The following is a 26,552-nucleotide window of genomic DNA, read 5'->3' on the forward strand; positions in this document are numbered from 1 at the left end:
ACCTCAGAACCCAAGAAGATTATCTGTTGCATTCTCAAAGGATCGTTCCTCAGCCCCACTGTCTTCAACACATACATAACCCCCCTGACTGACAGCATCAGATCGCACGGATTCAACATCATCTCCTACGCCGACGACAACCAGCTTATCTTCTCACTGTCAGAAGACCCCTCTGCCACCAGAGCCAACTTCCATAGATGTATGATGAACGTCGCCGAGTGGATGAAAAACAACTCTCTCAAGCTCAATACAGTTAAGAAGAAAGTACTAATCTTTGGGTACAACACCTTGCCATGGAACGACTCATGGTGACCTGCTGAACTTGGCTCTTTCCCTGTCCCGACAGACCACGCCCGCAACCTCAGCATCATCCTGGACAGCAATCTATCCATGAAGAAAAAGGTAAATGCAAACTCATCTACCTGCTTCCACAGCCTACGCATGATCTGAAAGAACTTCAGATGACTCCCAGTCAACATCATAAGGACCGTTACGCAGGCCCTCATAACCAGCAGGCTGGACTATGGGAACCTACACTACATAGGAATCACTACACGCCTCCTGAAGAGACTACAAACAATACAAAATTCAGAGGCAAGACTCATTCTCGACCTCCCCAGTCAGACCCACATCACACCCCACGTCAAGAAGCTACACTGGGCTCCCGCTATAGAGGAGATTCCAGTTCAAGATGTTGACTCACACATACAAGGCCTTGCATAACGAGGGACTAACGTACATCAAAAACGCATGACCTTCTACCAACCAACCAGACACTTGCGATCCGCCTCCCTCCACCTCGCAACACCCTCCCGAATCTGCCGAGCTAACAGCGTAGTACGCTCCTTCTCACACCTGGCAGCCAAAGCCTGGAGCAACCATCTCCTGCACCTCAGGACCACCCCAGTGCTCCAGCAATTCAGGAAAGGACTCAAGACCTGGCTGTTCGAATCAGCAGCTAACATCCACAATGCCTCTAGACACTCACAGGTGATTTGCCGAGCTTTACAAATCTCGATTGGTTGATTGATGTAGTCCTGTGGGGGTATTGCAGTGTTCTGGTGAAAAGTGGTGTTAGGTGTATGACACTTATGCTGTAATGCTAAGGCAGAGAGTGGAGTTGCATGGGTTGTGTGGTAGTGTGGTGGTGGTGAGTGGTAGTGAGTGAAGGATGAAGTGTTGTGCTGCCAAGTGAAAGTAAAATACTGGCAAGGGTTGATAACCCTACTGGATATGGCAGTGACTTACTGGAGTGTAATCATATTGTGATTTGGAGTGCTAGGTTGATAGTTTATCTACAAAAGTGCCAGTGAGCCACGGTTCCAGTGAATTACACTACAACATGCATGTATTTTCTCATGCAGACTTATTTCACTAAAGCAATGCAATCCTACTATTCATCATCCAACAGAATGCATTCCGCCGCGTCCCATAACACGATACCTGCACCTCAGTGGTCATCATGCACGGCTTGGAAGCACTTCCCACATATGATCAAAACAACACCCCGCATGGTATAGTATTCTACTCATGTCGGCGGCAAGTGCTTCAGCGCCTCACATAGGTGAAGCAAGTGCTATTTAAATTCTGCAATACAATACAACTGTGGCTATACCTGACATATTGGTGCCTTTGGGGAAAAGTGGCATTTTGTGGGCATCTTATGCTTTACGACAAACACACTTGAAATAATTATGTGACCCTAGTACAGCCTTACGTTCTTGATATAATTCAAGCACCCTAGGCTTTCAAATGACCTTATCTCACAAAATGGTCGCCCTGGCATAAGCTTGCTTTCCTTTGCATATTGTAGTCAACTGAAATGTTATTTTTGCCATCACTGGCCTCGTAGTTCCATCCCAGGCATATTTTTAACCCAAGCTAATGGTGCCATCCGTGGCTGTGATGGCCATGTCTGGAATAATAAGGGCATCTCTGACACTTGATACCTGCTGATGACATATCATGTGATTCCAAAATACTATGGTTGTGCTAGCCTTTATGGGCACTTCAGGCAGAATCTGTATTGTATATTTGTGAACTTCATGGACTAAACAAGGTGATATTTGGGGACAAAGCTTCAAGCTTTGACTAAAAATGAAAATCTGCTATTTGGGGACAAAAAAGTGATTGTAAAAGTTGAAAAACTTTGGTTTTGGGGGAATTGAATTATTACCAAAATGAAAAGTTGGCATTCGGGAACAAAAAATATGCATTCTAAGAAAATTTCAAGTTGATGTTTAGAGACGAAAATTGTGTATTTCCAGTACATGTGTGAAGAAGCTATTTCTGTGATAATTCCCTGTCAGCTGATGGGATTTCCATGATGTAATAGATGACATAAAATATGGCAGCATTCCATCATCTATCTTCAGGCACAGACTGATGTGTAATCTCTGACACCCTCTTGGAGCTTATGATTGTTGGCCAGATTGGTACTGAGAAACATTATTATTTGTGATTTGTTCAAGGACAGTGACCTTATCTTTAATGGTCCCCAGAGTGCTTTTTCTAGGTGGTTTTGTCTTCTGAGCATTTGTGTTGCCCTTGGTGACTCTACTTTTATTCTGCTACTTTGACGTGTGCAAGTGAACGTGACCTTGGCACTACATTTCGCTGGTTCCCCAATTGTTGCATTTTCAGATACGCTCCAGAGCCGGACACTGAGATGGACTGTTGAATGGTGGTGAGCTTGTCTGCAAGATAAGCAGGGGTGCTGTCCTTGATGGCTTTGTAAACGATGCAGGTGGTTTTGAAGATGGTGAGGGCTGGACGGGAGAGCCAATGGAGATCCATCAGGAATGGGGTGAAGTGATCATATTTGTTCACCCCCTGGACGTGACGTGCTGCGGTCTGTAGGATGCCCTTAATGTGTGGGGGTGGGGCCGTGTGAAGTCTGGGGGCCTGGAGCAGGACATTACCACCATCCAGATGCAATAATACAAGGGTTCGAACAGCACTTCTGATGTTACTCGCTAGAAGAAATGGTATCACTTTGTTTAGAAGAGAGAGCTGGTACCATTCTGTCTTTTTTTGTTTTCCGCCTGCCCCGCACCCTCTCCCAGGACCTATTTAATGGAGCCCACAGTGCGACCCCCTTGAGCAAGTCCTCATTCCTAAGCTCCCTGCTACTGCTGCCAGCCTCCGTTTTGCGTTTGCGTTTTGCCCTTGACTGCTGTGCTGTTCTCAGTACTCCTGTACTGAGTATTTAGCCTTTTCATCTGTTGTCACACATTTGCTTGTTTTGTCATAGTTGCTTCTGTTTCCTGGTTTTGAGCTGGATCACACTCTGGACTCTCTCCTGCCCGTGTTCTCTGACCATTTCACTCCTGCTTCCCGCCAGCCTCCCTCCCTTCGGGAAGCTACTTAATGGAGGCAGCAGCACGGCTGTGTGCAGCATGCACCCCGCTGCCGAGCCAAAGACAAGCACATCTGCACCCGTCGCCCTTAGACTGTACCCAGCTCAAGGAACCCTGACTCTTCCACCACATGCAGCTACACCACCTCAGACCTCCGAGCCCTGGATCCCAGGCACCTCGAAAACAACTGCGGCCGCACACCCCCAAGCACCACCGTTCTCCTACCAGCTATGCCACTTTACCTGCAACACCACCATGAGCAACAACACTAGAAACACTGCAAACACGACCCCGTCCTCCATACCGACCGAGGCTACCATGGCACAACTCCAGTGCCTTCTACTCAATGCACAATTGCTCGGCAAGCACGTCACGGAGATCTGGGACACTATCTCATCCATCACCTCAGACTTCATATTCCTCACAGAGACCTGGCTGAACCCTGCCTCTGCACCAGACATCGCCACCATGGCAGGACTGAGAATGCAAACCGGCCCTGGCAATTGAGTCAGACCAGACGCGGGGGCGTATGTGTGGAAAACCCAGCAGCTGCATTTGTTACAGGAGGCCGATATTGTAACTTTGCTACAAATCTAGCTCCCGGTAACAAAAACGGCCCCCACTGCCCCAAAACAGTCTCAGAAAACAGAAAACTCCACAAGACTCCACCCTGCACTCATTTATCTACTGCCACTAAGTGTATGGTCTTTGGATTTATGTGATTGCTGATACCCAAAATGCTTCTGAACTTGGGCAACCGTATAACTCCATGACACCAGACCAGGATACTATGTCTCCTGTCCTAGGCATCACTCAACAACCTAATGTGTTCCGGAAGTAGTCTTAGATCTAGACAAATGATTCCTGACCATATCAGATATCCTATGACTCTAAGGTCAGACTTATAGCATCAACAGCTTGGTAACCTGAAATTATGCCTGGTGATGGCTTTATCTAACTTTTGAGCTCTTATGTACATAATTGAACACATCACCATCACCCTCTCCCCAAATATTTCTACAATCCTAGGTTCTGCTGGTAACTAAGAAGTACAATCAAATAGCACAAATTGTTTAACCAGATATCATATGTTATTTATTGCCTAGTTCCTTCGTACTCATTAGACCGGCTAAGGATGGACGAGCTGCTGAGTGGACCAGCCCGTATTCAAATCCTTCGCATTCAGATTGCAGACAGATTTCTACAATAATTATGTTAGTATCATTAGAAAACTTGGCATATCCCCCAAAAAACAGACTGTTGGCTATGAGTTTTCCCTGCCAGTCATATCCGATAATGTAGTTGTGACTATTTTCTAGTACTCTGTCAGGCTAGGCGGGACCACACCACGCGATAAAAGCTTCCATCATCCCCTTGCACCAGCACAGACACAGGGCACACTGGGAATATTGTGGTGTATCCCACAGGAGTCAGGGATGTTTGAATCAAGTAACCTAACTGTATGTATGTAAACCTAGAGATTCTAGATATGGGCACTGGGAAACTTTAGATCCTATCCAATTCCTCCTCTATGAACGTTCTACTCAGGTTTTCGGCCAATCCTGCCTGTGGAGTCATCATTTTTGGTTGTGTTCCATGTCTGAAGTGTCTTGTAAGGTTCAGTTATGGCTCTGTGGCTTGCACCAAACATCAGCAGTAAATATTGGGCTCTGTCCACTGGGGAATCTTCATCATCCATCCCCCAGGTCCTGGGTAGTGCATGTCCTAGTGCGTTATAGGTTAAAAATTGCCTGCAAGCAAGTCATAGGCTCTCCTAAGTTCATAAAACAACTTCCTGACTTCGTACAGGTCACTCATGTTGCAGATTCCTGGCGCAGTCCAGGCTGTAAGTGGTACTGCTCGATACAGGGTCCACATCGACCCCACATCCATAATGTCTCAGCTAGCAATATATTGCCAGATTCACCAATAAATTCTATCTGCTCCTAATTTTCCCATAGAGCCATGCCCAATAGGCATCACAACTGCAATAGCCTCTTGTGGTTTTGGCTCAGCTGTCCATCTGGCCACCCACTGTAGTTGCGCTGCCAGATAGTAATTCTCCACATTTGGTACTTCTACTGCGCTCTCAGTTATAGGCATTTTGAGTCTGTGCTGGCCAACCTTCCCCTCCCAGAAGCCCAGTGAGTTTGGCTACCTGAAAAAATGTATAGCTAGCTGTGAGGGCATATTGTTGAAATAATGAAAGATTCTCAGGAGCACTACCATTTTGGTCAATGCATCCCAGACCATGACAATAACCTGAGATAGCACCAGATTGTTGATACCATATGCAACGCGATATGGCCCGGGTATAGTTGCCATCGAGTACTTTCTCTGAATTGCTGCTAATGCTAACACCCATAAATTTAAATGTAAAGGTACACCAAAATACCAAGGCCAACCCCTCTGGCAGTGTGTCGTTCTTGTCATGCCCGTCACTTATGCCTCGCCCTCCCCTTGAAACTGCTTTGCATTGCTTGATCTCTGCCATCAGCTTACCACCGGCCCACATGTAAAGATTCACTCAGAGAACCAATGGCTACCCTGCTGGCAGAGGTTTGACCTCAGAGCCTACATAACTCCCTGGGTATGATCTCCTAGAGATTCAGAAATACTGACATCATTACACCCACATGCCCACCATAACTTGCACCCACAACCTTGTTCCTCACATGCTAAACAGATAGCCCATGTCACCCTTGGCTTTTGAGATTTCTGGGGCCGCACAGCAATGCATCCGTGGCCTGCTAAGATCCATCGCTAAAGAATACCCCCTGAGAGCCTGGAACAGAGCAGCAGCGCATGACCAAGAAACATTACAGACACTAAGAGGCTTCCCTACTAGCAGCATAACACATCACACTGTGAACACCAGGACTTCGTTCACTATAGGTCTAGGAATTAGGAGGCACAGCACAGAGCTGTGCACACGCCTGTCACAAGAGCGACAGCGGCATCAGAAATGACTTGAGTGTGGCATGTTTAGAGGCCACCCATTGCTGCGATAGTTAAATTTTTTGCGTGAGAAGGGCAGTAAGCTCTGGTTTTGAACCCAGCAGCACAAAGCCAGCTCGTACTTGTAGACCCATACTTATAACCAGAAATGTGAAACCAAACGTCGCAGCAAGCTAAATGCGGTAGGCTGCAAAACAGATTAAACATCACCATTGAAACATGGAGCCAGGTTTGGTATTTCGTGAAAATCTAATTTTATTTCAAAAAGAAATCCATGACCACAACTCCATTACCAACAAAAACCATTAGGATATCAGGCTGTGACCTGCACAGAAATGTGAGGAAGAAAGATCATGGCCATGGGGAGAAACAGCGTTTACAACGCTGTCACAACCACGCAGTGCCATTACAACGCAGATACTACAAAGAACGCGTTGTTACCACACGTTCCATTCCAACGCCTTCCATTACAACGCAAGTCATTACAACAGCTTCCTTTAGGGACCTCTTTGCTGGATTTTAAATCCAACACCTTCCCGACTGTTGCACTGATTGAAGTTAACTCCAGCGCTTCCCTAAAGCAAGTCGTTGTAATGACTTGCTTTGCAATGGAACGTGTGGTAACAAGCGTCCGTTGTATTGCCCACGTTGTAAAGGCATGCGTGAATATGTCATACATCCCCATGGGGAGAACCCTGGGCACCAGAACTCAACGGCTCGCAGTTCAGTACCTCTTCATGCCCTACTTACCAGAGTGGATCCAGCATCACGTTGCGGCCATTGAAGGAGTAGACGGGGACCCTCGGGTGGAACTTGTGCTTTGGCTCTTCAAAGAGAGAATTCCAGCTCCTATTCAGCACCTGGCCCTAGAACATGAAACATGATTTACTGAGCTGGGAAATATGGAAAGTCTCTTCAGGGAAGAAAGTAAGAGTTAGCAGTGAGACATCGTAATCTCCCATTCCTATGCACAGGGAGCTAGAACAAGTATCAGGGAGAATATTAGCTTATTAAGAAATAATTGTGAAATATTGCCTTCTGCTGTGGGCAGTAACAGCTGTTAAAAGCCCCTAACCCAAGCATGAATGAGGGTGAGGGCCTATAGCAACCATTGTAGCCCGAGAAAGAAGAGCTGTAGTAACACGATTAGAACATTACACACATTGAGGGTACAATGTTATAAATTAAACATTGAGAAAAACAGAAAGATAAACATTGAAATGTTGGAGCAAAATTTTGTGGACACTTCATTGTCTTCAATGGAGCTCTTAACATGCCAGTGTTCTAATGTGTGTAAACAAGTGGGGCCCCATTAGAACTTTCAGATTGCAAACCCCAGAATGCCACAGGATACAGAAACAAAAGCCTTAAGGGCAAGTTGCAACGTGAGAGAGTCAGTCAGATGCCATTCACAAAAGGCACTGACTCAGCCCAAGTGCTACAACTCGTTTGTCGGCATTGCTATGTTGCAGCTTCCTGTCATTTCCGTATAGCCCATCCAGCCTGTAGCCAGACCATATTCAGACATACCTCCAAGTTCACCACTGGGAGGCTCCGGTCGTTCCTCTTCACAATGGAGATGAGATCCTGGCTAGATGAAGACAGGAAGTCCCTGAAAGTACCGTAGAGTGAGGCCTCCTGTGACTGACGGTAGCACTGCATGTCTGCACCTCGTAGGCTAGTCATATCACCGGAGAGGGGGACGTTCAAGGCCACCAGGCGAAGCTGCAAAGGCAGAGGTGGAAGGTGCTTACTTTTATGAAAAGGGTGAGGATGGGCCAAAAGAGCATACAGACCAAATTCATTTGCCAGACTTTAGGGTGGTCAGACTTTGAATTTGCTTAAGGAATTAAGCTAAGTTAATGATTTTGAATGCGGCCATTCTCATCGAATCAATCTCCCGGCTGCCTTCAACAATGTAAATCCCAAAATACTATTGAAAGGTGAGTCGTCCCTTGGTGATACTTGGCATCGTCTTTGAATGGTACACCTTTTACCTCCCATATCACAGATACTATTTTTTCTGTTGCTCCATCTGCTAGGCTCCATCATTTGTGCCAAAGTTCGTCTCACTCTTCGCCATGAAACTCAGCAGAATCATCTCTTCTGCTAACTCTTCTCCTTCTAATTAACTCTAAATGGTACTTAACCATTTCAAGCTAAAAGCAGAGCAAACCAAAATCAACCACCTTCCATCCTTCTCTGCTCAGGCTGCTACATTCACTATGCTGGCCGAAGACTTTTTTGTTGAGCGCCTCAGCGTGTTCTAAAGTAGCATTGTATGGTTAATCTCTATCATCACCTCCATGTCCACACAATACCACCGTCTCAGCTCATGTAAACTCTTCCCCTCCTACTAACTCCATTAAAACACACATCAATGCAATAGTCACATGCTTACTGGGCTACAACACGAGCCTACTAATCATATCACTGAACAATTCAACTATAGTTAGGTTGTACCCTCATGAACGGGTTATGGGCATTCCAGACAATGGATCCCTGTATTCCTAAACGGGAAACAACCTTTACAACACAGCCATTACATCGCACTAAATCGCATGTCACTACAACGCATGTCATTACAACGCATGTCACTACAACGCAGGCATTACATCGCAAGTCATTACAATGCATACCATTACAACGCATAGTACCCTTACACTATCCAACACTTACCCTACTGTTGCACTCACTGGAGTTAGAATAGTAATTTTTACCCTAACACCATCCAACACTTACCCTACTGTTGCACTCACTGGAGTTAGAATAGTATTTTTTACCCCTACACTATCCAACACTTACCCTACTGTTGCACTCACTGGAGTTAGAATAGTAATTATTACCCGTATACTATCCAACACTTACCTTAAATGTGAAGTAATGGTATGCATTGTAATGGTATGCGTTGTAAAGGTATAATGCGATGCAATAGAATGAGTTGTAAGGAATATGCTACTTACCAGTATGCATCTGTTCTTGGCATGTAGAGCTGCAGATCTATACACTGTGCATAGATCGCCATCTGGTGTTGAGCCCGGATGTTTGCAGTTTGTTTTTCTTCTTGGACAATCTTTGGAAGTCACGAGTTCGGTGACTCCTCCTTCGGTCCGTACTGCGCATGGGCTTCGGCTCCATCCTCAGATTGTTTTTCGCCAGCAGGGAAAAGATGGAGCGTACTGATAATAGTAAAGAAACCCATGTGTGTTATATCTAAATAAGATAGACTGGAACGGATACAGGTAGCCGGGGAGGCGGGTGGGCGTGTATAGATCTGCAGCTCTACATGCCAAGAACAGATGCATACTGGTAAGTAGCATATTCCGTTCGAGGCATATGAGCTGCAGATTATACACTGTGCATAGATTATATAGCAGTACCCAACCCTAGCGGCGACCACCGGTATCCGTTGCAGTGGTTTGAAACAGTGTCTTTAGCACAGCCTGGCCCTCACTAGCTTGTTCTTTGGAGTGCACGTCTACACAGTAATGTTTTGTGAAGGTGTGCAGTGTTGACCATGTGGCTGCTTTGCAGATGTCATCTAAGGGTATGTTCCCTAGAAAAGCCATAGAAGCCCCTATCTTTCTTGTAGAGTGGGCTTTAGGTGGAACAGATAATGTTCTTTTCGCTTTGTGATAGCAAATTTGTATGCACTTTACAATCCACCTAGCTATCCCTGATTTTGAGATGGGGTTGCCTTTATACGGTGGAGAGAGGGAGACAAACAACTGTTTAGTCTTTCTGAAAGGTTGCGTTCTTTGTATGTAGTAAAGTAAAGCCCTTTTCACATCAAGTGTATGTAGAGCCCTTTCCGCAACAGATTGAGGTTGCGAGAAAAAAAACGGTAATTCCACCGATTGATTGAGATGGAAGGGGGAAATGACCTTAGGCAGAAATTTTGGATTTGTACGAAGTATCACCTTGCTGTGATGTATCTGTAGAAAGGGTTCTTGTATAGTGAACGCTTGTATTTCACTAACCCTTCTAAGGGAAGTGATAGCTACGAGGAAAGCTGTCTTCCAAGTAAGGAATTGTAGCTCACATTTATGCATTGGTTCGAAAGGCGGACCCATTAGCCTTGTAAGAACTACATTTAGATTCCACACAGGTGAGGGTGGTGCCCTGGGCGGAATTACTCTTTTAAGGCCTTCCATGAAGGCTTTAATAGCAGGCACCCTAAAAAGTGATAAATGCTGTCTGTTTTGCAGGTAAGCAGCAATTGCTGCTAGGTGTAGACGGATGGATGAATATGCCAGGTTACACCTTTGAAGATGGAGCAGGTAGCATATGATGTGCTGTATGGATACATCTAAAGGGTTGATTGTATTGTTACGGCAGTAAACAACAAATCTCTTCCACTTTGCGGCATAGCATGCTCGAGTGGTAGGACGTCTGGCTTCCCTGATAATGTTCATGCAATCAGGGGGAAGGTTAAGGTATCCAAATTCTAAGATTTCAGGAGCCAGATCGCAAGGTTGAGCTGAGCTGGGTCCGGGTGCCTGATTTCTCCATGGTTCTGGGTTAGGAGGCATGGGGACAGGTGCAGTTTTTGGTGTGGTACCACTGAGAGCTGTAGTAGTGTGGTGTACCACGGCTGCCTGGCCCATGTTGTAGCTACCAGAATGAGTGTGAGGGAGTGCTGTTGTAGCTTTCTTACCACTAATGGAATTAGCGGGAGAGGTGGAAAGGCGTATGCAAACTTGCCTGACCAGTTCATCCATATCGTATTGCCTTTGGACAATGGGTGTGGGTATCTGGCGGCGAAGCTTGGGCATTTTTTGTTTTCGTGGGTGGCGAAGAGGTCTAGCTGAGGATGCCCCCACTTGTGAAAGAATGGGTGAAGAACTTGTGGATGCAGTTCCCATTCGTGCATTTGCTGCGTTTGTCTGCTGAGCAGATCTGCCATGGTGTTTTGTATACCTGGGACGTGTTGTGCCAGGAGAAAGATCGTTTGTGGGATTGCCCATCTCCATATGCTCTGTGCTAACCGAGAGAGCTGGGGAGAGTGCGTCCCCCCCTGTTTTTGAATATAATACATTGCAGTCATATTGTCTGTGCGAATGAGGACTGCTTTGGCTGAGATTTGTTTCTGAAACGATTTCAGGGCTAGAAAGATCGCCAATAACTCCAGATGGTTGATGTGGAGTAACCTTTGTTGTGACGTCCATACACCTTGCACTGTGAGGTGTAATAGGTGCGCTCCCCAGCCGGAGAGCGATGCGTCCGTCGTTAGAATCACCTGAGGAACCGGGTCCAGGAACGGTCGCCCTTTGGAAAGGTTTGTGGTGTTCCACCACTGCAGAGAGCGATGGGTGCGACCGTCCACCAACACCAGATCTGTCAGCTGTCCCTGGGCCTGGTTCCACTGGCGTGCTAGGCACTCTTGGAGTGGACGCATGTGGAGTCTTGCATGAGGCACTATGAAGATGCAAGATGCTATTATTCCTATTAGCTTCATAAACACTCTTGCTGGGAGAGAGTGCTGAAGAATGAATCTTTGGCGCAAGGCTTGTATGCTTGGGATTCTGGCTGAATTGGGATAGGCTATTGCTTTTGAGGTGTCTATAGTGGCACCAAGGTATTGCTTTGTGTGGGACGGTATCAGCTGGGACTTTTGGTGGTTCATCGTGAAGCCTAGCTGGTGGAGTAGTTGGATGGTAGTGTTTGTATGTTGCACACACTGGTTGTAGGACGCGGCTTTTATTAGCCAGTCGTCCAAGTAAGGGAAGACGTGAATGTGTTGTCTTCTGAGGTGTGCCGCCACTACTGCTAGGCATTTGGTAAACACTCTTGGTGCGGTTGTGACCCCGAAGGGGAGAACCTTGAACTGATAATGTTGGCCGTCCACCACAAATCTGAGGTACTTTCTGTGAGAAGGGTGTATTGGAATATGAAAGTATGCGTCTTTCAAGTCTAGTGTAGTGAGAAAGTTGTCCTGGCAGAGGAGTGGGAGAACTTGTTGGAGAGTTACCATGTGAAAATGGTCTGAATGGATGTATGCATTTAGAGGCCGGAGGTCTAGAATGGGCCGTAGGGTCTCGTCTCTCTTTGGTATCAGAAAGTACAGAGAGTAGACCCCTAAATTTTGCTGATTGATGGGGACCTGCTCTATAGCCTGTTTTTTGCAGGAGGGAGATTACCTCTTGTTTCAGCAGTGTGGTATGTTCTTGTGACATTGCACGGTGCCTGGGTGGAATATTTGTGGGGGTAGATGTTAGTTCGAGACAGTACCCTGACCGAATAATTTGGGTCACCCATTTGTCTGATGTTATGGTCTCCCAGGTTTGAAAAAAGTCTTGTAGTCTGCCCCCGACCGGAGTGGAATGGTCTGGGGGGAGCGGGGGAAAGTCATTGTGTGGGCGGTGTGGCAGAACGGGCGGTGTTGGTTTTGCCCCTGCCTTTATTATTGTTCCCTCTATATCCACCTCTTTGATAGCCCTTTGTGAAGGTAGTCTGAGCAGGGGACTTGTAGGACGTGGAGGCGTTATCGGTAGAGTAACCCCTGCTAGTGCCTCGAAAGGAGGAACGGCGAAAGGAGCGTCTAGGAGTGTGGGATTGTAATGCTCCCATAGACTTCGCCGTATCTGTATCCTTCTTCATTTTTTCCAGGGCTTCGTCTACTTTTGGGCCAAATAAGTGTGGTTGGTCAAAAGGGTGGTTCAATATAGATGCTTGGACCTCCGGCTTAAAGCCTGAGATTCTGAGCCAGGCGTGGCGGCGAAGCAGAACACTGGTGTTTATAGCCCTGGAAGCTGTGTCTGCTGCGTCAAGGGCACATTTAATAGAGGTGTTGGTAATCATCTTTCCCTCTTGTATCAGTTCATGAGCCTTATTTTTATATTTCTCTGGGAGATGTTGCATGAGAGCCTCCAGCTCATCATAGTGCGCTCTGTCGTACCGCGCCAGCAGCGCTTGCGTGTTAGCGATGCGCCACATATTGGCAGCTTGTGAGGCAGTGCGTTTGCCTGACGCATCTAAGAGCTTGGACTCCTTATCGGGTGGTGGAGCCTCACCCGATGACTGAGAATTGGATCGCTTCCTAGCTGTGGATACCACTAATGAGTCTAGGGGTGCAGGTCCTTTAATATAGGCAGGATCTGTGGGGGCTGCCTTATATTTCTTCTCTATTCTAGGGTTTAAGACCCTAGCCCTGACGGGGTCTTTGAAAACCTCTGCCGCATGTTTGGTCACCCCTTTAAGCATGGGTAATATGGCAGTGGATTTATCTGCTATGTCAAAAGTGTCAAGTAGGAAGTCTTCCTCAACTGGATCACTGTGTAACTCCACCCCATGATAATGTGCCGCCCGTTGTAACAAGTGGTGGAACTCCAGGGAGTCCTCTGGTGGAGATGGCCTGGATGGATAAAGATCATCCTGAGGCACATCTGGGACGTCTGGATTATGATAATCCTCCCATGGGTCTGGTGTGCCCGGAGGAGTGGGGTCCTGTGGGGCATCTGTTGGATCATAGTAGGGATCCCCTTGGTCATCAGAGTCTGGAGACGGGGTTGGAGAGCGATGAGGCAAGGGTGTAGAAGGTGGAGGCGGAGATGGGGGAGGTGGAGGAGGTGGAGGCGGTGGGGAGGGTACTCTGAAAGGAGATGTGGCAGAGTCCTTCCGTTATGCGGTGGAGGAGGAGCTGGCTTGTCTAAATGTCTTTTCTTTGAAGACAAAGTCAAATGTCCAGTCTTTGGATCCTTTGTTAAAGTCTTTTGTAGAGAATCTGGAGTGAAGAGCTCCTCCGGCACCGATTCATATGTCGGTGCCGATGTTTTCGGGGCCGACGGCTTTTTCGGTTTATCTGTGCCATGCTTTTTCGGGGCCTCCGATTTTTTGTTCGGTGCCGAGGCAGGCTTCGGCACGGAAGCGTCGGTGCCGAGGGATTTATGTTTGGTCGGCACCGAGAGGCCAGGTTTTGACACCGATGGCTTCGGAACGGAGCTTGGTGTGGTTTTCTTCGGTGCCAAAGGGAGTTGTTCGGCGCCGCTAGCAGGCTGGCTCGAGCCCGAGCCGCCGGGAGACTTGTGATGCCTCTTCACCGGGCCCGAAGGTGGGGTGATGGAAGCGGTATGTTTGGTTTTGCCTAGGCCCGGAGGTGAAGGTGTAACCGGAGTCTGTTTCGGTATGGGCGCGGGAGTGGGAGGGGGTATAGTACTCACGACCCTCTGCGCCGGTGTGATGTCCTCCACGTCGGAGTTGTCGGCCTCGGAAGCGCTGACGAGGTCGTCTTCCTGTTCGGTGTGCTGCTGTTCCGAAGCTCCGATGTCTTCTCCGAAGATGTCGGGTCGAGCCGAGGTCGATGAGTGCGCCATGGTGCGTCGAGCTCATCGATCCCGAACAGTCTTTTTCGATCAAAAAGACTTGCAGGCGGGGCAGTCTCGGGCCTCGTGTTCGGGAGAGAGGCAGAGGTTGCACACCTGATGGAGATCGGTGTGGGGAAATTTAGACCCACATTTTGGGCACTTCTTAAAGGGAGTCCATTCCATCGGCCGAGACCGGAGTCAAGATAGGCCCAAAAGCCACTGCCGATGCCTGGAATCGAGGAAGTGCCGAAGAGAGAGATAAAGAAGATGATTTTGTCAGAAGAATCTCGATGGACGAGGATTTTTCGTCGAAGGTCGAACTGGAAAGGTTCGAAGCCGGAGCACGAAGTATTACATCCGAGCCCAATGGCGGAAAAAAACAATCTGAGGATGGAGCCGAAGCCCATGTGCAGTACGGACCGAAGGAGGAGTCACCAAACTCGTGACTTCCAAAGATTGTCCAAGAAGAAAAACAAACTGCAAACATCCGGGCCCAACATCAGATGGCGATCTATGCACAGTGTATAATCTGCAGCTCATATGCCTCGAACAGGTAGTTTCTGAAAATGCGATGTAATGGCATGCGATGTAAAGGATGTTGCGATGTAAAAACTGCATTGTAAAGGCATGCATTGTAAATGTATGTGTTGTAACGTCATACATTCTTCCTAAACATCTGATCTTGTTGTTTGAACTTCTGTTAATTGGTGGTCCTCTTGTTGTCTGTTTGTGTATTCTTTGCTAGAATCCAGTGAGAGGATAGCTTTTGCTTGTAGACAGGACCATTCTCCAGATTTTTCATGAATGAGCACAGTGAAAATAATTCTGGCTTAGAGCGGCCGTCCATGTAGTGTAGCCATGCTTCTTTCTGTTCGAGGCCAGACTTGTCACTACAGTTTGTACATTTTGCTGGTTACCGATGATCAAGGGCTTGGGCTGTTAATAGCTGGTTACAGTGGTCCCGTCAAGTATGATTAGCAATCTGGATAGTTACAATCGATAGTCTATTTAGAGGACTGGAAGATACTCACTGAGAAATAATAGTAGGACACTGGTTGCTTATTCCACTGCATCTATTTAGGAGCTGAATTCTCCTGGTCCCGCCCACATTTAATAATAAGGGTCTGATTACGATGCCGTAGTAAATGGCTCCGACCCTCGGTCGAAGCCACTCCTACGGCATCGTAATTAGCTGTTCGGATTCATTTCCAATCGACACATTTGGATGGAGTCGGTCGGAAAGGAATCCAAACTGCTTTTTTTTAATGGCTTCCGAAGGGCTCAGAGAGCCCATCTGCCATTCAGAAAGCCTCCAGTAATCCCAAGGACGGCTCTTTCCGCCCGGAGAATTACAATGTCGGGGTTGTATGACGTTACAATGTATGCTTTTAGAATGACTTGCTGTCGGGGTGCGTTGGAGTTTGGAATAGTATAATTTACTATTCCAACTCCACTCTGTGCAACAGAAGGGAAGGTGTTGGAGTTAAATCCTACACCTTATACTCCCTACAGCAAGCTATTTAGTTGTAATGGCATGCGGGGTAAAAGCATGTGTTGTAAAGCATGCGTTGTAACGGTTGTTTCCCCAGTGTCGGATTCCGACAGCCTTTCTGTGCCAGCCTTTCTCACACAGAAAGGCTATGGAAGTCGACTTTGGGGGCACCCTGCAGGGCCCCCATGGGTGCACGGCTTCCGGTTGTAGGCCAAGGGGGAACCTATGGTGCCACCCTGTTGATCCCTGCACCCCGTGGCAGGCACCTTTGAAGATTAACTGCACCTCTTCTCTTTACAATTAGAGCATGCATTCGGAATGCATTGTAAAGAATAGGAGTGCAACCGAACAGTGTTCGGCCGCCTCCTAATTGCTGGGTTGGGACTGTTGACAGGAGGTCACTCGGTCCCAATACCGAATCGATGTCGGTCGGACTCTGGTCCGTCCGACATTGAAATCGGACCCTAAGTAATGAACATTCATGTGTGAGTATCTCCCCATAGAGAAGATAGGCGAGTTGGAGATTCACACATATTGGTTAGTGAGTTTGTAGTAGTTGTATTACTATTATAGTCCTACTAAAGTACTACAAAATGTAGTTTGTGAATAGGCCCCTGTATGTATAAAAGAATGCATATCATTTATTGGGTATTGTTCTGCTGTCCTTCACTGTAGTGCGTTAGGAGAGGTGTGTAGGGCTAATCCTGAGAATCGAAGACAAATACATATTAAGACATTTACAGCGTGCCTCCTGGCAGATTATGGTCGGCTTTATAAGGAATATTAATCATTGAATATCAGTCGCTGAAGGCGGGTGCTGTTGGGTACCACAATAGTCAGATACTGGTTTATCTGGGCTGTGGGACATTCATGGTAATAATCCGGTCTAATGGGTTATGCTGTCAGTAAGTGATGCACCCTGACAGGTAGTGATGCTGTGAGCACGGTGATAACCAAATATATAAGATACATGATCGGCTGGGGATGTATGTCTGGTGTCCTGTTTGATGACTCAAATAATCAGACACACTGCTGGAAAGAGGAGAATTCAAACTGAGCCTTACAGGGTGCAGATCATGCTTCTCAGAAGTCAATCAGTGCTAAGTTTGTGAATTGATCTTAGAGGACGGAAACAAGGGCTTGACAGAAGTTCAATACTGGCTAAACACTGCTGATCCCGGATTCGGAGAGGGATTGGTCGTTATGCCAAATAATTGTGGTGAAAGCACCAATCGAGGTACTTCATAATTAGATTGTTGAACATTATAGCCCTTCGCACAGCATCCTCGCCCCATAGGATAAAGATATTGGTATCTTACTGAAGGCATCCTCTGAGTGATGCTGAAAGGCACAGGTTTATCGTTCATGGCAACTTCTTCTTCCTTCTGTTGGTAGAAATGCATATATTTAGTAACACTGTCAGGAAAGCACAATGCAATAGATATTTCTGGTTTATAAATTCTCACTCATAGTCCCCAACAGTATTTTCTAACATGGCCTCATTTGGTTGGAAAACTATTCACTCTCTCACATTTGAACTTATGACATTTCGGTGAATGGTGCAGGAGGATGATGTGCATTAATATACGAAGGGTGAAATGCATAGTGCTTGATCTACCTTGTAGATCAGGGTGAGACTGAAGTTAGAATGGTGTATCTACCTCTATTCTGCACACTTTGCCCTATGTCTTTTATATTTGAGTTACAATGGTTTCTCCCAGCCCCTAAGTATGCTTGTTCAATTTCAATTTCAATTATTTATTATGTTTTGGCACTCCGAAGAGGGCCACATAAACAAAATGCACAAAATACATTTACATATTCCATCATAAAAAAGAAAAGAAAACAATTACAACACTCTCCATTAAAAAGGACATACTACGACACAGTCCTCCTTATTTCATCAATAAATATCTAAAAAACCTTTAAAAAAGTTAAAAATATTGAAGCAAAACATTTCATTGGGAGGAGTATATAAAGCCTTTAAAAAAGAATTCGCATCAAGAATTCCCAATTGTAAACAAATTGATCGTAGCCACTTTAAACGCAATGAACGCAATGCAGGACAAATAAACAATACGTGAGTACAATCCTGTGCAGACATATTACAAAAATTACATAAGGGGGAAGACCCATACCATTTAGCCAAGAGAGAATTAAGCGGCAATAGATCTTGCCTCAAGAGAAACCAAAATCTCCGAATGCCGTGTGGTAAATTCCAAAATACGTAAGGTTGAACAAGCTTCCTTGAATATGTATTCAACAGAAGGACGCTTCGCTTCTTAGCTGTCATGGATTCTTTGTCCAGCATGAAGCAAAGAGTCCAGGAAGCCTGTTTCAAAAGAGATTTTAGTTGGGAAGAAGAAATAGTAAAGATAGAACTCTCATCTAATTCAAGTAGTGCCACAGCCTTTCTGAAATTCCTAACGATTTGAGAGTGTTCTTTAAAACTTCCCAATAGTTCTCTCTTGAGAAGGGATCTCAGCGTCCCCATTTCTCCTCTAGCCAGGCTGGCAACCCAACGTACTAAAGCAGACAGGCCCTGTACCCAACTGCTACGTAGACCAAATTCAAGTCTAAGAGCAGCTGTAGAGCAAGCAGAATTCAGAGTGGTTAAGGACCTTAATAATTTTCCTTCAATCATATGTAGAAAGCCCCAGTGTTTTAAGTCAACCAATTCTATTCCATACAGGAGGGTTGAAGGAATTTTTGCCTTATAAACCTCGAGTAAAAAAGCAAAGTGTCTTCTCCCTGTGGCGGAATAAAGAGCACTCAAGCTTTTGCCTTGAGACAGGGCTTTACGAGAGTTGTTATCAATGTGCTGCCTCTCGCTCAGGTTTGCAGAAATTATTCTTCCTAAAAAGGTATATGATTTAACCACTTCCAATTTCTGACCACCTACTGACCAGCCATAATTCTCAGATTTAGATTTTTTCCTCCCTGTAATGCACATAATTTTACTTTTTGTGGCATTTATCCTCAAGAAGTGGGACTCAGCAAAATCATGTAAAGCCTGCAGACGATTAGCTAAACCTTTAAGAGTTAGATCTAGGATTAAAATATCGTCAGCATATAGAAGGCAGGCTATAGGATAACCCCCCACTATCGGGGCTATGCCAACACAAGATGCAAGCGAAGTTGGAAGATCAGCAATTTACAAGGAGAACAACAGGGGAGCCAGAAGACAACCTTGTTTTAAACCATTAGTGGAGGGAATAGCCCGCGAGAGGCCCCTTTCTCCACCCTGTAACACTCGACACCAAGTGTCCGAATGTAGAGATCGTACTAGGTCTAGTAGAAGAGAGGGCATACTTAATATAGCTAGCTTTCTCCACAGCAGAGGACGATCCACTTTGTCAAATGCTGTGGAGAAATCAATAAAAGCCGTATAGACTCCTCCGCCCCGAACTCTTACATATTTATCCAGAATAACCTGCAGGGCTGTAAGGTTATCCAAAGTACTATGCCCTTTGCGGAAACCCGTTTGTTCAAGGGGTAAAATCTGGTTCGCCTCGACCCAGTCAGTAATTAGTGCTAGAAGGCATTTGGAAAAAACTTTTCCAATAGCATCAAGAAGGGCTATCTGACGATAGTTCATTGGGTTATTCCTATCGCCCTTCTTGAACAGGGGAACCAAAATGCTCCCCTTCCAAGAGGATGGCACAATCTTACTGGAAAAGTAAGCTTTAAATAAAGAAAAAAGAATCTTACTCCATAAAACAGGGTCTAGCTTTAGTATCGATATGGGAAGTTCATCGGGCCCCATAGCTCCAGAGGAACGCATATCCTTAATGGCCATTTCAATGGTTTTCTCTGAAGGAGCTTCAATAGGAAGCTCAGCATCTCTAGGAGCTCCTAAGGAGCACTCACATTCAAATGCTACACCATTCCCAGCATAAAGGGCGGAGATAAATGACACCCATAACGATTCAGCAATAGGAATAGGATGAGGGCTAACTCTAACTCCACAACCCTCTCCAATGAGAGACCAAAATTTTCTAACATTGCCATGAACAACCGCCTCCCGTAAACTTATCCAAAGAGAATCCTCTTTTTCCTTTTTAAGTTTCTTCTTGATGCGACTTCTCCTTCTTTTTAACAAATATATTTTGTTTTTTAATTCAGCAGATCTGCACAGAAATTGTTCCCGCACTAACCTGTTTATTGCCTTATTTAAAGGGATCAAAGAACTGGGGACGAAACTCCTTTTTTCGGAGAAAGTGGATCTATTTGCAACACGAATAACCTCCTTCATGAGATTCTCAAAATGAGTCAGTTCAGAACCCTGCCAATCATTCAATTCTAAAATGTTTTTTCCTAGAATACACTTCAGGCCCTTCCTGGCTTTAAAATTCCAAAAACATCTTCCAGTATTCTTATGAAAATTAACTATATCACTATTAAGATACCATGAGTCAGAATTTGGAAAAAATAAAGACAAATTTATAGTAATCACATTGTGATCACTAAATAGTGTCGGTAAGACTACCAAGTCTTTTACTGAATAAAAGATATCATAGTCAATAATTACATAATCCAAGATTGACTGGCTGAAGGGGGATCTATGAGTATAATTAGCAGGAAAATCAGAAGGGAGCCTACCATTCACTATTAACCCTTCAGTTGCAGAAAGTTCTTCCAATAACATCTTCCCTCTTTTATTAGTTTTAATTTTATTAGGGAAGAGAATCTGAGGAATAAGGAAGGCTTCTTCTTTACATTTATTTCTAAATAACTCTAAATTAGTGTTGGAAACCTTACAATTAAAATCACCAACTAACAGCACATGGGGGGGTGTATCTAGCTCTTTAAGCTGTTTAATGTATGAAAAGACTTGCTTCAATAAAATATTAAAACATTCATCTGGGGGAATATATACATTTATTATTACTAATGAAGTATTGGTACCCCTACTTGTTAACGAGCAGAGGGTCACTGCCTGAAAGAGGTTCTTTGGGTCAACATAATGGGTAAAATTCCATTTCAATTTATTTGACAAGAGGCACGCAAGACCACCTTTTGCATGCCCTTTCTTTGATGGTAATGCCCTTGCCTCGAGGACAAAATAATCTTTCCCAGCACATAATCTACTAGGACACCAGGTCTCTTGGAGGCAAATAATGCTAGCTTTCATGGAGAATAAATATTGTAGTTTCTCGGGACTGTTATGTATCCCGGCAGCATTCCAAGAGATAACTTTTAAATTGTTGCTAAAGATGTTGAAAAAGCTTAGGATTGTCTAAAGTTTTAGTAGACAAAACTCCAGGCAACCAATTCCACTGAAGATTATCTTTGTTTGGGGGAATATTCTGGGTAAGCGAAACTGGCTTTACCTGAGTCACCCGGCGTGTATTTTTCGAGACAGAAATCTTTAATTCATCATAAAAGGTAGAAAGACTATCTTGACCATTGCCCTGCTGAGAGAGTCTATTAGGAGGGAAACAATTTCTCCCAAAGGAGAGAACAGGTAAAACATCAATTCCCCTACACGGAAAACTCTCTGCCTGTTGCAAAATAAGATTTAATATAAGTTTAGAATATAACTTTACCCTAACAAAAGGAGCGGAAGCTGTTCCTAATATAGAAACTAAATCAATATCATTAGATTGAATTAATTTTAGGCTCTCAATATCCTTAAAATATTTGAGTAGCCAAGCTCTATTTAGGTGTAAGTCCGAATCAAATAAGGGTAGAAAATCTACTGTAAATGTATCTACAAAGACTTCAGGAATTTTTTAGGGCGAATGCTGATGCCGTACCTCTCCAACATCCGGCGCTGGAAAAGCGGGGGCAAAAGGATCAAGGGCTACAGACCGCGAGGGGACCAGCCCAGGCATTTCTACCTCGGGCAGAGGAGTTGCCCATCTCCCTACCTCCGGTGGGGGACCATTCCCAGGGCAATCAGAAATGGTTTCTGTGCCCGGGACTGAGGACTTTAAGATATCAAAAGAATGGGAAACCACCTCCCTGCCCACCGATTCTCCGGTCATTTGGACCTTAAAGTCTACAACCTGAGAATCCTCAAAAATGATTTGTTTCTGCTTTTTCTTTCTGAATCTACGGATTGGTTTCCTCTTTTTTCCTAAATTCTTTCTTTGTTTTCTAATTTTTCCCTTTTCAACCCCCCCTACTCCCTTTGATTCAGGGATAAAAATTGGAAATAGTTCTTTTTCTGCTTTTGGAGCAGCAACCTCAACACTTTCTTCTTCAATTTCAAGGTCGCCAAGCTTTACGCAATTAGATACGGGTAAAATGGGAGCTACAAGGGGCTTATTTTTAGGGGTATCCACGAGTTTATTTTGAACTGAGTTTTCATTTTCATTTAAGAGCACACTACCCAACTCATACCCCTGAAGACTTACTTTGGGAACTGCATCATGAACCTTTTCCGGTGCTTTTAACAATAAAGCATTTAGTATCTGGGTAACTGATTCCAGAATGCAGTCGGAACTTCCCACAAATTTACTCAGTAGCTGTAGGATGGATGCCAGCAAATGTTCCAATGCAATCAAGGATTCAGAAATCGTTTTTTCCACTTTATCATAACCGAGCAAACCCTTATGACCAGTGTCAGATAAATTAAGCAGTGGACTCATGGAAAAATTAGATTGAGAAAAGATATCTGGCGATTTTAAGGAAGGGGTACTACTAAAAAGAAAGAGACCAGAGGAAGAAACACCAATCGGGGGTTTAATCACTTCAGGTAATTTCAAAGGACCGTCAGCTAAGTATCGACCACAAAGCTCCAGGTCTATACTTCACAAATGAGAATCTCCCTTACTGTCCGTCATTAATTGTGGACCTCTAATGGGATCAGTAAGTGGTAGCTCTGTAGAGATGACGGACACATTGATTTGCTGCCCAATTTTGGGATGAAAAGAAACATCCCCATTGTACCCGACCTATCAGGTGGCAATGGGAAGGGATCTTCGGAAGGCGGGATATCTGATTGAACTTTTTTCCCCCTACTAGGAACCGTCTTCTCCCAAAATTGAGGCAGCAGGGATTGACCCTTTAGTAACGAGTTACTGGAAGATCTGTTACTAGGGGAAGTGGGTTTTGACAACATACAGGCCCTATCCCCTAATACTCTCCCCGAACGTAGTTTTTTGGCCGACATCTTTATACAACAAAGTACTATAGCCCCAAATGAATGCAATAAATATATATTAAATTAAAAAAAGATGAAATATTTGAAGGAGAGTAACGAAGAGTTCCTGATCAAAAGGAGAAGGTGCACACCATAAATATGTAATGCAAGTAATGAATAATATTTAAAACACAAACAATAAATAAATAGGCCCAGTCCAGTCTCCTCGAGCCTCAGAGGGCCCGCCCTTTGCCCGGGCTTAGCCTGGCGCCGCCCGCACGCGGTCCCGCGATGCGGGGGGCGCTGGTGTTTTTGAAGCGCCTTCTGGCGCGAAACGCTGGGTGTCCGCCTCCGCCTCCGGAAGGCACTGCAAAGGAGCCTGGGAAGTGTAGTTCAGGTGCGTCTCTGCGCACAGCAGTCAGGACAGACCAGCCCCCTGAAAGCGCTGCAGGTAAGGAACACTCTGCCAACTGTAGCGAATGAATAGGCGAGCTGTCCAGTGTCCAAGTTTGTCCGCTCTAGGCTGCCCGCTACAGGGACGGGGTCCTTGGTCCTTGCCCAGCTGCACAAGTTGTATGTGTTCCCACTCTTGGTGTGGCCCTTTAGCTGGACCTTCCGCCAATCAGGCCCCCCCTCTTAGTGCCCTTGTTGGTGGACATAACCACAGCAGTGGCTACTGCCCTCCTGAAAGGGGGTGATGGTAAGGCAGAGGGGCAATGAAGCAGGCAACCTCGTTGGGCCACCTTTGCGACACTACCGGGCACTTCACTCTGCGACCGCCGCTAGGTGAGGCCGCGCTCTCACTTGGAGGCTTCACACTTGCCTGCCGAGTCCTGTCTCTAGCGTTCTGCCGCACCACTCTCCTGGACTCTCAGGCTCACAAGCAAGACCCCTGCAGTTGATGCTTCCAGCTGATAAGGCTGAAGAAGGTGTGACCCCCCCAGTGATTTTCTCTCGGGTCAGGTCAAAGCAGAGCTGGGTTCGGGTCCGGGCCACTGTAGTCCGTGAATCCCCGGATGATCTGGCTGGACCTCTAAACAGTCTAATCAGACTGCCACTGCTCCAAGCCCCCGGCCTCACCTCTCAATGCTGGTTCAGGTGGACGTGCTGTATTTGCCACTGCTTGGCTTCACTGCCTGGGTTCACTGTACCGCCTTTATCCACTGCTGCACAGCGTTTCTTTACTTCTCAACGTTTCTCCGCTGTCCCAGCTCCCCGGGGGCACTCACTCCTGCCGCACAGCTCGCCTGGAGGAGACACCAGTCAGCGCCACGGCTGCAGTCGCGGTTGAACCAGCGGCAAATCCTGGGACTTTCTGGACTGCCACAGCTCGGTTTTCGGCTCGTTTCCAGCCGATATACAAAGTTTCTGCAGCTCCTGTAGTTCGCGGATCGTGGCTCGCGCGGCTCCCGCAGCTCTTGCGGCTCTTCCTCCTCCTAGCGTCGGCAGCGTTGGACAGACAGCAAAATCTTGTTGGAATAGGGGTAGGATATTAAATTTGCCTTCCTCAAACATAGATGTACCCAAATGTTTGCTAGAATGTAATTAGAATAGTAGTAGTAAAAGTTTAGTTCGGAAAATTGATTCCATAAAACTTACAAATAGCAAAACAACATTGATATACAGTTTTTAAAAAAAAGTTAAAATTGCTATTACCGAGTAAAAATCTTATCATCCTTTTCCATACGTCGTAAGAACTGTTTAAAAAGTATAAAACAATTTTCATGCTACCGCAAGGATAAGAAAGTTCGATCATATACAAAATAGCAACTATTGACATGAGACCACTATTTCCTGATCTAAAACTGAAGTCCATTAATTTTCCTTATAAGCCCAACCGTAAATAGAAACTTGCTAACTGCGAAGACAGTGTAAGTGGCTGTGTCTCCTGACAGGATTCTAAGTACCCCCAGGTATCTCTGAATACCATGATTACTTGCACAATGGTCGTATGCATTTCCGTCTAAATGCTTTAAGAATGCTTGACAGAAGAACAGCACATGGTGTATGGTTTCATTTGGTGACAGGGAGCACATAGTGCAGACAGACGATTGGGTGGTGCTCCTGACCGAACTCCATTGTGCATTGAATGCTGCCCACTTCAAGTGTATCATATAGAAATTTCAGAATAGTAAATCTGACCTCCACCCTAATGTATGCACGATTCCCAATATTAGTTCATAGCATATTTTTCAAGTTCCTGCTAGTCTTACCTGCCAGTTGAGCCGCATTACCAAGCTGGACGCTTCTACGTCACACAAGATGTGAGCATTATATATTTATGAGGCGAGTCACTCCTTGTCTTTCTGAATCAAACCTCTAAGCAATGCCGATGTTCATGAACTGAGATTCTGATATCAGCATTACTTTGGAGCGTGGTGGCTATCTTGTCTTCTGGCAAATTCATCAGTAATTGCGATTGCTCTGGTTAGTATTATGTTTGTGTGAATCGTTAAACTACTGTGTTTGTCTTGCATTCTGTGGTTTAGGATAATTTAATTATATCAGCGTTAGATATCGGTGTTATGAAGCATTCATTTCTTTATTTATAAGTATGGTCCAAAAAATCTTCACCATTACTAAAATATATATATATATTTATATATATATATATATGTATCGCAGCAAACCATTCTTACACGCGATCGTCTTTTCCGTCGATCAAGAAGGGGACGGACTCCACTTAATTGTTCCCAATTCGTTTTATTTTATTCGTGTGCTATGCCGCCATGACGCGTTTCGGGCTTCAACAGCCCTTGATCACATATATGTATATATATATATATATCTCTAAAATATATGTCAGTGATCTGAATAGCAAATGTGTCACAGGAAGTATGCTCTTTCTAACGTAATTCACAAGCGGAGCCTCGGATCGTTGAAAGCCGGAAGAGGGGGAAGCTGTCGATTGCGGTGTGACTCCGGGCGGCGTCAGAGGCCGGGAGAAGGAGCCGTCGCTTGCTGCCAGGAGATCGGCCGAATCAGGGAAGCGTCTTTTCGCACGGAGGTCGAGGGCAGGAGCATCCCGATTCAGGTACCCGGTTGAGGTTGTGTAAGGCCGGTAACGGCGCTCACCCCTCCGGTTGCAGAACAGTGAATTGCACCGTGGTTTTTGATTAAGCGTTCCGCATCGCGCGCTCAGTATACATGTGCACGGAAAGAGTCGCTCTGGCCTAATGGTTAAGGCCTCAGACTCTTACTCGGAAGATTAGGTGTTCAATCCCTGGTCTTTCAATGTCACTATCTCCTCAGTCTAAAGTGTAGGTGTGGGTTTTCCTTCACCAAGGTTGAGAAATACTGCATTCATTTGTTTGATAAACGTGCAATTGCTGGGTCAGCGGCCCGGGTTT

At 45.5% G+C, this 26,552-nt stretch overlaps 1 protein-coding gene across 1 annotated transcript in view; it reads right to left on the bottom strand.

The window, feature by feature from the left end:
* Positions 1 to 7,063: 7,063 nt before the first annotated feature.
* Positions 7,064 to 26,552, bottom strand: part of LOC146870329 (collagen alpha-1(XV) chain-like) — a gene marked incomplete at its 5' end in the record, with an annotated part of 130,277 nt that continues 110,788 nt past the window's right edge. Inside the window, 3 exons of the mRNA XM_085642705.1 lie at positions 7,064 to 7,183; positions 7,848 to 8,042; positions 17,432 to 17,505. Coding sequence (XP_085498831.1) covers positions 7,064 to 7,183; positions 7,848 to 8,042; positions 17,432 to 17,505 — 389 coding nt within the window. The remainder of the gene's footprint in view (positions 7,184 to 7,847; positions 8,043 to 17,431; positions 17,506 to 26,552) is intronic.

Source organism: Triturus cristatus, chromosome 1_1 (assembly GCF_964204655.1).
Source record: "Triturus cristatus chromosome 1_1, aTriCri1.1, whole genome shotgun sequence".
Taxonomy (NCBI): domain Eukaryota; kingdom Metazoa; phylum Chordata; class Amphibia; order Caudata; family Salamandridae; genus Triturus; species Triturus cristatus.